This window comes from Raphanus sativus, chromosome 5 (genome assembly GCF_000801105.2).
Source record: "Raphanus sativus cultivar WK10039 chromosome 5, ASM80110v3, whole genome shotgun sequence".
Lineage (NCBI taxonomy): Eukaryota > Viridiplantae > Streptophyta > Magnoliopsida > Brassicales > Brassicaceae > Raphanus > Raphanus sativus.
Window position 1 is genome coordinate 7985153 of NC_079515.1, and position 12626 is coordinate 7997778.

A 12626-nucleotide genomic window follows, 5' to 3' on the forward strand; every position below is an offset into this window, starting at 1 on the left:
TATAAAAGTGTTATTGGTTAGGTTTAACTAATCTATGTTGTTAAGATTTGGTTTAATTTAAGTTGGTAGGTTGCATTGTATAGGAGACATGATATATTCTAGCAACAATTATGAAAGAGTCCAAAATTTAAATGAGAACTTCAAATAGTAGATAATCCCTAAATTAATAGATTAGATATTATAAAAGTGTTATTGATTAGGTTTAACTAATCTATGTTGGTTAAGATTTGGTTTAATTTAAGTTGGTAGGTTGCATTGTATAGGAGACATGATATATTCTAGCAACAATTATGAAAAAGTCCAAAATTTAAATGAGAACTTCAAATAGTAGATAATCCCTAAATTAATAGATTAGATTTATGAAGCTCATGAGTCATGACCACTTATCGTATTACAATTACATCGTGCTTAGTGCTTAAATATGCATTGACAATGCAGCATTCTTGAGAAAAATAGTAGTAAACACGTAGCGGTTTAAGAGAAACCCAAGCTGACACTCAAACTCATAAAAGGTAAATCTTGGTTCTATCATCTATGTACAGATGTAATTATTTATAAGTTTTTTGTCAAACAGCAGTATAGATTTTTTGATGTTTAGTTTAAATTTTTATTTTAAAATTCTTTATATGAAACGATTATATATGGATAAAATTAAAAATGTTGCAACACGTGTCGTTTGTTTTTGACTATTTATAAATTTATTATTCAAATCAGAATTTAAATATGTTAATAATAATTAAATTGAAAAATTTGAGGAGGTTATGCCCAATAAGGGAATCGAGAAACCGGTTTTGACATAACCGGAACGGACCACCGCCAAAATTAGTTCCCCAATAAGATCCGTAACGGTTCTCAATTAAAGAAAGAGATAGATATATAGATAGGGAAAGAGGTTCCCGACACGGCAAAGCCAAAACCGTGACTCACTTTTGCTTCCGATCCTCTCTCTCTCTCTCTCTCTCTCTCTCTCTCTCTCTCTCTCTCTCTCTCTCTCTCTCTCTCTCCGCAATCACCACCAACTTTTTGACTCAATCCTCCAAATCCCCCGCGAACTCGAAAAACCCTAAATCTCCATAATCCTCCAAAATTAGGGCTCCTCCTCGAACTTCGAGTCAATTAATTCTCTGATCGGGCAAGGGGAACACGATGTTTCCTTGGAACTTCGCGGAGGCTGCTTTCTCGAGGTGGGCCGTGAAGAGGGTCGTCAAATTCCTGCTGAAGAAGAAACTCGGTAAATTCATACTCGGTGATATCGACCTCGATCAGCTCGATATCCAGCTTAGAGACGGCACAATCCAGCTCTCCGATCTCGCTATCAACGTTGACTATTTCAATGACAAGGTCTCTTAAAAAAAATCATCCAATTTTTTTACTTGTAGTTCAACTTATAGATACGTCAACGTTTTGAACTTTTGTTTGTCTTTTTAGTTCGATGCTCCGCTGCTCATAAAGGAAGGTTCAATTGGTTCTCTGTTAGTTAAGATGCCTTGGAAGACTAACGGTTGTCAAGTTGAGCTCGACGAGGTCGAGCTTGTCCTCGCGCCACGTTTGGAGAGTAGTACTGCATCCTCTTCTTCTTCTTCAAATGAGCCAAGCACCTCCTCTTCTGCGAGGGATGATTCGCGTATTGGACTAGGGAATCACGAGAGTGAGATGTTGGTGAGCGGTGCTAAGTCTGCGTCCGTTGATGTCCACGAAGGGGTTAAGACGGTTGCGAAGATTGTTAAATGGTTTCTCACGAGCTTTCATCTCAAAGTTAGGAACTTGATAGTAGCGTTCGATCCTGATTTTGGCGGAGAAGGGAGTAGTGGAGACCCGACGTTGGTGCTTAGAATGGGGGAGATAGAGTGCGGAGTTTCGGAAGACCGAGGTTCGGCTAGTGAGCCTGATAGTTTCCTCGGTATTAATCGACTTGCAAACTGCGTCAAGTTTCGAGGAGCAGCTATAGAGCTTTTAAATATGGATGGTAGAAATGTATCGGATGATGTGACTTTGATCATGACAGGCGAAGGAGGTGGCTTTTCAGGGAGTTTGAATTTGAGTATACCTTGGAAGAATGGTTCCTTAGACATTCGAAAAGTGGATGCTGATATTTGTATTGATCCCGTTGAAGTACGGTTTCAGCCATCTACGATTAGATGGTTCTTACGGTTGTGGAAGAATTTTAATAGCTTCGGATCAGACTGTTGTCCCTCAGTTTCACATTCTGATTCATCGTTGGGCTCACCTGCGGTACCTGCTAATGTAATGGTAACGCCTCCAGCTACATCGTCCTTGTCAGGTGGGCAAGAAGTGGAGCCGGATGTTACACCTGAGTTACAGTTTATTTCAGATTGGTTTCCGTCTTCCTTCAGTAAGAAAGAAGAGGATGGAGAAGTTGATATTGGTGCAAGGTATAAACAATGTCTCTCTAGCATTCTGATTTTCACTAGTCTTTCAAATATATTGCATCCTTTGCTTGAGTTGTGTATCTTCATCTTTTATCACAATCTGGATACGATTATATCTTTCGTTTTTTTTTTAAATGAGTTCTCTTATCGGTGGACCGTGTTATATCTTCTTGTTTCCTACAGTGTGGACCAGTTCTTTGAATGTTTTGATGCAATGAGGAGTTATCAATCAGCTTTTGGAAGCCAAGGAATGTGGAACTGGACATCCTCTGTCTTCACAGCTATTAATGCTGCGTCTAGCCTTGCTTCTGGTTCTTTGCTTCTTCCTTCTGGTAATAATGTTTTCCTGAATTATGTTTAAATGTGCATATTAGTCTGTGACACATAAGTTTAAACGCTTTTTTGGCAATCCTGTTATAATCTTAGTTTTTTTCCTGTCTATCTATTCTTATTTTTGAACCTACACACGATCAAGCTCTGATTTACCCAGGCCTGTAATAAATTATCTGTAGCTTTTATTTACATAGGCCTGTATCTTTTCCTGTCCATATGCTTTGTCCTCAACTAACCATTTCTTCTTCATGTGCAACTATTCTCATCAATATGCAGAACAGAAACACGTTGAAACTAGTTGTAAGGTGTCTTTTGCTGGAGTTTCGGTGGTACTATTTTTCCAAGATGAAAACAATTGGAAGGATGTTTCCATGGGGATTCACTACTTGGGTGCAGAACTCAGAGATATTTCTGTCTCTTTCCAGGTAACTACTTTGATGAACTGTGTTCCGTTCCCTCATTAGTATCTGTGCTCGAGCTACTTAAAACATTCGATAAGGTCAACAGGTATCCCCTCAGAATATGAGGTTAGAAGGAGAAGTGAACAGCGTGGAGATCGCTGATTATTATCAAGCTGGAAGTGTTCTTGACACCGCTAATGCTGAATATCAGAGTGGTTTAATTAAGGATTTACAAGCCAAAATTCAGAGTACACTTCCGCCCTTTGCCTCGTCTGAGATGAATGCTTACTCCGAAAAGTCAAGCGATATAGTTTCTGATGGCTTCCTCTTTCGGAACAAGGGTTCTGCAGTCAAGACATTGTTAGTTTTAGCTGAAGGAGGGAATGGATTTCGGTTTGTTGTCAATTTCCAATCATCCAAAGCCAGCCGTAGAGGAACAAACTCATTCTCGTTGAGTTTACCACCTACCACACTCTGGTTGAACCTTCATTCAGTAGAAATGTTGGTAAATCTTTTCAACGATGTGTCAGAATCCATCCCCATAACCAGTCATGAAAAGATTCAGGTTGCCTCCTCTTCTAAATCAGAAAGATTGCGAGGTAGTGTGTCAATCGGGAATGCTCGAGCGATTTTGTGCTTCCCTTTGGAGAGCATTTCAGAAAGGTTGTGTGACTCGCTTGGCGAGCATTTTATTGTAGTCGACTTATCTTCCTCTGTGCCTTCTGACAAGGAAAGGTGTAAGGAAGGAAATCCAGGGGAAAAGTACTTTACATCGGCTGCTCGTTCCATATGCCTCAGTGTTGGAGATGCTAGCATCTATTTGGTCACTTCTGAACATAAGGATTCTGAATCAGGGGGTGAATTCTATGCATATAATATTTTACTTACCAACAACAGAACTAGTCACCAACTTTCAACCATTGGTATGTTTTGGCAAGATGAACCTATCATTAGCCCTTGGTTAGTGGAGAGAGCTAAGATGCTGGCTACGCAGGAAGAATCTATTCAAACAGATAAATCTAGGAGGAACAGCCTTGAGTTTGCTGCTGTTGCTACTGCCAAAGATCAAGAAGACATCTACTCTCAGACCAAGAAAGAGATAATTTTGGCTTCTTCATTCTGCCTCTACGTTCACTTGCTTCCACTTGCCATCCGGTTAGATAGTTGGCAATACAGCAAGTTATGTAATCTCATAGATCAGGCAAAAAATTGGCTATCACGTATGGTAGCTAATACAAGTGAGAAACAAGAGGAAACCGTCTCTAAGAAAACAGAGGAATCTGTTGCGTGCCAAGCGTCTCTGGTTGTAGAATGCGATTCTATTGACATCTTGGTTAGGCCAGAACCTCGAATGGGCATCAAAAATCAAATTCAGATTGAGCTTCCAGGATCATGGATTCAGCTAAACCTTAAAGTTCAGAAATTAAACCTTATGTCTGTCTCAAATCTTGGCAGTATCACTGGTGCTGATTTATTTTGGTTAGCCCATGGGGAAGGCACCCTATGGGGCTCTGTCACAGGTCTACATGATCAAGAGTTGCAATTAATCTCGTGTAGCAACTCTGCCATCAAGCGCGGTAATGGAGGAGGTTCAAATGCGTTATCGTCAAGGTTGGCTGGCTTAGATGTTCTGCACTTACATGAACCTGGGGTCTGTTATGATTATTTAGCAATATCTGTCAGGGGCTGTACGATTTCAGCCGTAGGAGGACGCCTAGATTGGATAGATGTGGTTTCTTCTTTTTTCACTTCTCAAGTTGAAACAAATTCTGAAGAGAGAAACTCCAGCTCATCTAGTAGCTCCTCGTTTACTCTTAATTTGGTTGATGTTGGACTAAGCTATGAGCCCCACCACGAGAATGCAGATCATTTACGTCAATCAAGTGATCCGTGGGTGGCCTGTCTGGTAGCGGCATCTTCCTTTAGCCTTTCAAAGACGAGTCTGTGTGATTCCATAAGAAATGACTACAGAATCAGGATTCAAGATCTCGGTCTTCTTCTGTCCTTGGATTTAGACCTTAGAAGACTTGATGGAACGTACAGTTCAGAGAATCTCCATAAGACTGGCTATGTTAAAGTTGCTACTGGAGCGCTAATTGAAGCAACTCTAAGGACTAATTCTGAAAGTGGCCTTCTCTGGGAGTTAGAGTGTTCAAAATCTCGCTTATTAGTTGAAACTTGTAGTGACACGACCTCCGGTTTGATTCGCTTGGCCGCACAGCTCCAACAGTTGTTTGCTCCTGATTTGGAGGAATCAGCTGTGCACTTGCAGACTCGATGGGACAACATTCAGCAGGCGAATGCTAGGAATGATTTTGACATCAGCGATACACTCAGTAGCTCTGATTCCAGTGGAGAAATGAGAAATTTAAGATTTGGTTCCGAAACTGAAACAGGGATCATTGGTTTGATGGACAAAATAAATGAAGATGCTTTCCGATTTGATGTCAATTCTAGTAGTCAGTCCGACTCTTTCGAATCTCAGAATAACTACATGTCATCTCATGGGCAGGCACCTAACTGGGTACCTGCTACTGCTGAGGAACCACCTTCTAATCTGTTTATTGGTGAGTCATCGTCCAGATTGAAAGCAGAAAGCAGCCAAATATTCCTAGAAAAAGATGGCCTACCTGAAATAATTGAAGACTATTGTTTTTCTGAGTTCCATCCACTGTCAGAGGTACCTCAAGAAGGGGATTCATCAGGGAAACAAGCGTTTCTTGAGACTGATTTGAGTAGAGGGAACTCTGGGTGGTATGAGGACACGTCATTAAGAATTTTAGAAGACCATGTGTCTGAAGCAACTGAGGAAGATCATGAAGAACGTATGCTGGATGGAGACTTTCCATCTTTTGGCCGGACGTCTCATTCTACAGAGACAGCTAATGGACGTGTAATTCTGAAAAACATCGACATCAAATGGAGGATTTACTCTGGCTCTGATTGGCATGATTCTGGAAAGAAATGTGGAATTCATAAAAATATAGTTGGCCGGGATACAAGTTCTTGCCTTGAGCTGGAACTATCTGGGTTGCAGTGCCTATATGAGATCTTCCCAATTGGTGGAACATGCACCTCTAAGCTATGCCTCATGGTCCAAGATTTTTATCTTTATGATAGAAGCAAAGCTGCACCCTGGAGATTGGTAATTGATATTTTTTTTTCACTTTTTCATAAGATTGGTTATACTAAGTGTAACTGAGTAGATAATTGAATTTGTTCTCATGATTAATAGGTGCTTGGATATTACAACTCAAAAGATCACCCAAGAGATTCATCTTCAAATGCATTCAAGTTGGAACTAAAAGCTGTCAGACCTGACCCTGACACGCCACTTGAGGAAAACCGGTATGTTATCTCTATTAATCTTTAGTGCTATACTTTCTTTATATGTCTTACAATAAGGACCACGTTTTGGCCTTATTTGGTACACAATATGTTTTCTTTAAGCAAATGTCCGTAGTAAAATATTAATTGCTGCAATATCAAATGCAATGCTTATCAAAGAAAAGACAGTTACATAAATAGTAAATAATTACTGTTATTTCAATGAAGGTAAACCTGATATTCATACAAAATAGTTTCCGCCAGATTTCCCTTTTTTGGCAAAAAATTTACATTACAGATGTATTCTTAGTAAACTTGAATTACGTCTTTCTGCTACTTATATATATTTGTTTCCCATTGGTAGATTTTGGTGCTACGTTATAACTTAAATGGACCTTCTATTTATGGCTTGAACAATAGTGACCGCCTATGTGAACCCTTTTATTTCTTTTACTCATGAATTGCTTCTTCTCAGGTTACGTGTTGCTTTACTCCCTATACTGTTGCACCTTCATCAAAGTCAACTGGATTTTCTCATCAGCTTTTTTGGAGCTAACAACCTAGAAAAGCCTGTAGTTTCCGGTGGAGACCCGGGTGGTTCAACATTTTCGGTTTCTGTTAAGGGGCATAATGTCATAGAAGAAGCGCTTCTTCCATATTTTCAGGTTAATAAAGCTTCTTTCTATCTGTAAGCCAATATGGTGGTAGAGGAGGAGAAATATCCACTCGTTACCTTCCTAGGACGTGTATAAACTATGTGTAGGGATAGGGTGTGTTTTCATGCTCGATACTAATCATGTTACCGTCTCGAATACAAATTTATGTTGTTGCTCAGCTGAAGTACAGATTTATATGTGTTTTCATGTTCCGAGGAAGTATGTTTCTATGAGGTTGATTTTATCAAAAATGATCTGACAAGTGAATTCACTTGCAGAAATTCGACATATGGCCTGTTACTGTTCGAGTTGATTACAGCCCACATCATGTTGATCTAGCAGCACTAACTGGAGGGAAATATGCAGAGCTAGTGAACTTTGTTCCCTGGAAGGTATGGGATAGAGTTTTCCAGATTTTGATCTTAATTTTTTTTTCAGAATCGTTTATTCATCAGAGAGGAACATATGCAGGGTATTGAACTACAGCTCAAACATGTGCATGCTGCTGGAATGTATGGCTGGGGTAATGTAGGCGAGACTGTACTAGGAGAGTGGTTGGAAGATATATCTCAGAATCAGGTTCGTTTCTCTCATAGCACGAATAATCATCCTTTTTATGAGTCTAGACTCTCGCAAGCTTTCGGTACAGAAAGGCTGACAAGCTCTTTAATTGTATTTTTAGATTCATAAACTGTTAAAGGGTATCCCAACAGTAAGATCACTTTCTGCTCTTTATACTGCTGCTGCGAAGCTGGTCTCTTCACCTGTCCAAAGTTACAGAAAAGATCGAAGGCTTGTCAAGGGAGTCCAAAGAGGTAAGGCGTGAACTTGAAGTGCTCAATGCTCAATTTTTACTATTATTTTTTCTTGGTTCTTTTGTATTACCTGAAAGTAAGCTATCTATGATGCTCTTTGAGTTATCATATATGTTATAACTGTTAAAAGACCACTTGCAAAAGTGGAGCTGGTCATAACTGGTTTATGGTGTCAATCTCACTCCTCTAGAACAAGGGTTAATAATATTTACTACTAGCCCTCTTAACCATGACTGGAAAACCCTTATAAATACTAGTTCTGACATAGCTGATATTGGAATTGCCTCTCTTAAGCAAGATGCATAGCATCCGCTACTGTTGTCAAGATTATTCCATGTCAACAGTGTCAGTTCATGACTATCTTTCTGATAGTGTACATCCTAAAAAATAGCTTCAGCTTTATGTGCTTGGTTCATCCACGATATTTTTTTCTCTTTTTTTTGTGTGTGCGTTTACTGTAATACGCATGACTGATCTGAGACTACCGATTACCAGGTACTATAGCGTTTCTCAGAAGCATCTCACTGGAAGCCGTTGGACTTGGTGTTCACTTGGCAGCCGGGGCTCATGATATTTTGTTGAGAGCAGAATATATATTTGCAAGTTCACCATCATCGCCACAGCCCCAAGGCAAATCGAAAGCTAATGTTAGACATAACCAGCCTAGAAACGCTAAGCAAGGCATGCGTCAGGTGAGTGTAAAGGACAATACATGTGTTAGAGTTTCTGCTGTCCGCTTCTGGATCAGATGTTTACATTTCCGAGAATCTTGTAGGCATACGAGAACATCGGTGATGGAATAGGAAAGACGGCTTCTGCATTAGTCCGCACGCCGTTGAAGAAGTATCAACGGGGAGACGGAGCTGGATCGGCATTTGCAACGGTTGTTCAGGGAGTTCCAACAGCTGCTATAGCACCTGCTTCAGCTTGTGCTAGGGCTGTACATAGTGCTCTTGTTGGCATCAGAAACAGGTCAGTTTATACTCAAATTTTTTCTTGTAAACAGGGCTGGAAACAAATGTTATTTTGCAAAGTACTAAAGACTCGTGGGGGATTTTTCAGTCTTGATCCTGAACATAAAAAGGAATCCATGGAAAAGTACTTAGGACCTGATAAACAACGGAAAGACCAACAACACAGATAAATCCAGGTAAAATTTTCAGTCATTGTCAGTGTTGTTATTGTAGTTTCGGTAATCCATCTTTCTGGCTGCATTTAATCATTTACTGCTCGTGTTTCTAATCTGTTTGCTACAGATTATTATCCATCTTGGTGTCGGGTCTCTTTTATAGACAGCATGTAAGTATATACTTAAACCGGTTAGGTGTTTTGGTTTCAAATTTGTTCTTTTTCGCTCTTATAGTTTCTTCAGCAAGTTCCAAATTTGATTATTTATCATTTTCTTGCAGGTGTATAGGTTTTGAATAGAGTAAAATGCAGAACCATTCTTTGTCCCTCGAAAAGTCATAGAGATGGGAATCATTTTGGTATATAGTATTATAGAATCATTCAGTTTGTCTCTGTACATAAGCAATTGTGACCTTGCACCATTGTATATATAACCTGTACTACCCCCAACAAGGTTTGCCAAATGAGTGAAAAGTGTACAGTTTTCTTTGGCTCCAAATGGTGACCAAGGAAATGTATGGGAATAGCTAATTCCTTAATATTCTTTACAATTTACACCATTTACAAGGAATATTTGGTACCTATGATTCCTTAACATTCCTTAAGATTTAAGGAATAAAAGACTACAATTATTCCTTATCAAATTAGGAGAGGAATGACTTTTCCTTTTATTTTATTCCTTCTTATTCCTTTTTTCCTATTCCTTTTATTTCTATTGTGGTTACCAGTGAGAGCCTTTGTTTATATTGTTCACAATATATTTATTCACTGCCTGTTTCTCTTTCGTATTTTTCTATTTTTTTATATTTATACTAATTAATTTAAATAATATAAAATCGACTGTGAGTCTGTGACTTGACTGAATCAGACGTCTTAGATGATTGTGTTGGAATTTGGAAAGGTGGTCAAACATGGTTCCTCATGTTTGTGAGTTTACTAGTAGTACTAGCGTTTAAGCTTTTTTTACTCACATGAAAGGATCTTCTTAGATTTGTTCTGTTGTGCATACACTTTGTCGGAGTTAGTACTCTTGTAATTACTATTTATTGCATTCTTCTCGGAAAATAAAAGCATAGTTGCGTGGAGTTGTCTCTTTCTAGTGACTAGCTGATTAATACATCAACTATACTTAATTCTGAGAAAATTGATCGGGATAATTGATAGTCCGGTTAAAAGGTGAAATGTTAACCAGAGAGTATAAAATACTGAACCAGTTGCATAACAATTGCTCATGTGGTCATAAATAAAGGAAAACTACATAATAACAAGAGATAAGTCGAGAACTCAAAGTAAAACAAGATCAATTAAAAAAAATCGGAAATAATTTATTTTTGTCATTAGCATTAGAAGTCTAGGTCGCCGTAATTAGCTGAGATTTTACTAGAGTCCATCTTTCAGTCGTCAGATTCCAATATACTTGCAAGACAATTCTGCACAATCAACATATATATAGAAGATTATACATACGTTGTTAGTATATATAGCATTTATATTTCGCATAAACATATTTAAAAATAAGAAGGATTTTAACTGAATCATGTTACCTGAGATTTGTGGGGAAGATTGAAACTGTTGTTGTTGTTGTTGCTGCTGTTCTTGGAGTGAATTTTCTTGGGTTTACTGAGACCTAGTTTCCACCAATTACGAGACCCTTTTGAGTTCGTACGGTCAGAATCTTGAACACTTAGCTCTTCTCTCAGTGTGGTCGCTTTCCTCTGAGTCTTCTCCAGTGGCAACAAAACTCCACCAAAGAAGATCTCATCAGCAGCAGAAAGGAAACCGTAATTTTCGACATTGAATTTGAAATCAGATGAGACAGGAGCTTCCTTGTACTTCATCTGGTCATGTCTTGATGAAATTGTCTGATGAAGCTTCAGATGATCACTGTCTGCAAAGTCATTGGAAAATGAGATTCTTGCGTCTACAAAGGATGAATACAATGAGTCTTGTTCTACACTATTAGCCATCTCTTTCTCTCTATCTTTCTAACTAGTATGTGTTTCTTTTAATGTGCTAGTCTTTTGGGATCTTTGTGCATCCACATGTTTTGCTTTTTATAGATATGAGATGTGGTGGGCATCCATGTGGACTTCTCCTTTACTTTTTTTAACCTAACAGTAGTAAACTTTTTAACCTAGTTTTTATACAGTACTGAGTTATACGGATTCAATGAACTAAAGATATTTAATTTTATATTTTGGACTCCTCATTGTGGATAACAAATAGTCAATCAGCTACGGCAATCAATACACTTACTTTATGGACATAGATATTAATCGAAGCATTAATGCACCGTAAATATGGTATAAATTTGTTGGGGTAAATAAGGGGATCGATAATAAGAGCATCATTAGTGGAGAATTTCTCAAAATGAATTTCTTAACATTAATATACGAATATTTTATAAACTTTATTAATGAAATTAATTTTAATGTTTAATGATAATTATACCAATAAGAAAGGATACCTATTAAAATAGGTTTCTCAAAAGATGTTGAAAGTTCTTCTAATTGTTTTTACATTTTCTTTTTTAGTTTTTGATTTTTAATAATATTTTGAGTGAGAGACTCCCATGAAAAACCATTGCTGTGCCTGTGGGTGCCCTAACACTCTCTTATTTTGTTTATATTCATTTATATAAAAACAAAAACAAAATGAGCTACCAAAATTCAGTAATTCTATATTTTTCATCGACTATATGTTCTTACAATTATTTAAAATTTGAAACTTAAAAAACGATGTTGTTTACGTAACTATCAATAATGGACTGCAGATTTCAGCTACTAAACTCATTAAAAACTTGAATCCAGTATCTACATTTTCTTTAATCCAAACATGGCAGTAGTAGTTCTCTAGCCAAAAATATATTTTGTAAGAAAAGGTTATATTACTACTTCAATATAAATTCAGTTATATATTCTTCATGTCGACTATTTATCCTCTCTTTTGTTAATAATACCAGTGAATCATTCAAAATTAGAACTACAACACTAACTATTTATCCGATATCAAGAAAATGGATTTATACATGTGAAGCAAACAAATTCAGATAAGATGATATAATCACTATAAAAACTCACATGGGCATCATCATCTATTATATTCTAAAAAAATAGATCCGGATTAGAGGCAGATTAAATCATGAAATATAAGATGGTAAACAAAAGAAATTCAACAACTATTTTGGTTACTTAGAATTCTTCCTTTAGTTTTAAATATATATAGATCTACAGATGCATTGCATATATCAGTTCAGTTATTTAATTTGCATGAATTTCTATTGTCTCTTACGCTTCGTTCGATCTAAAAATGTGGCACTTGTTAACCGACAAGAGTCCATCTTGTCCGCATCGGTTTCTCATAATTATTATCTTAGAAATAAGTACTATTCTATAGTAGTGTTTTATAAATCGCTAATCCGCAAGTATTATGCTACTTGCTTGTTTTATTCAAAGAAATGTTTGCATTTGCTTATTTATAAGATAACATTTCACTTTAACTATCTGCAACTCCATAAACTCGTAAATATTAGGCACCCGGAAGACGAGTGTGAACATATTTCTATAATCCATCTCT

The 12626-nt window shown here is 37.5% G+C and overlaps 2 protein-coding genes across 3 annotated transcripts; one reads left to right on the top strand and one right to left on the bottom strand.

The window, feature by feature from the left end:
• The first annotated feature begins 955 nt into the window (after positions 1-955).
• On the top strand, positions 956-9540 carry LOC108862056 (autophagy-related protein 2). 2 transcript variants are annotated; one of them, XM_018636080.2, is made up of 15 exons: positions 957-1341; positions 1429-2393; positions 2574-2722; positions 3000-3148; positions 3231-6269; positions 6360-6472; positions 6927-7116; positions 7386-7499; positions 7579-7686; positions 7790-7922; positions 8418-8614; positions 8698-8894; positions 8985-9072; positions 9179-9221; positions 9332-9540. In XM_018636080.2, exons 1-13 carry the CDS (start codon positions 1147-1149, stop codon positions 9064-9066), a joined length of 5631 nt encoding a protein of 1876 aa, XP_018491582.2. In that variant the 5' UTR covers positions 957-1146; the 3' UTR covers positions 9067-9072; positions 9179-9221; positions 9332-9540. The 2 variants fall into 2 exon arrangements, with proteins under 2 accessions (XP_056842582.1, XP_018491582.2); XM_056986602.1 differs by having other exon boundaries at positions 956-1341; positions 8698-9072.
• A 702-nt stretch (positions 9541-10242) lies between these two features.
• Positions 10243-11091, bottom strand: LOC108859900 (uncharacterized). The gene is made up of 2 exons (XM_018633800.2): positions 10595-11091; positions 10243-10480 (listed from the first exon to the last, which is right to left on the bottom strand). Exons 1-2 carry the CDS (start codon positions 11015-11017, stop codon positions 10445-10447), a joined length of 459 nt encoding a protein of 152 aa, XP_018489302.1. The 5' UTR covers positions 11018-11091; the 3' UTR covers positions 10243-10444.
• Between the last annotated feature and the right edge of the window lie 1535 nt (positions 11092-12626).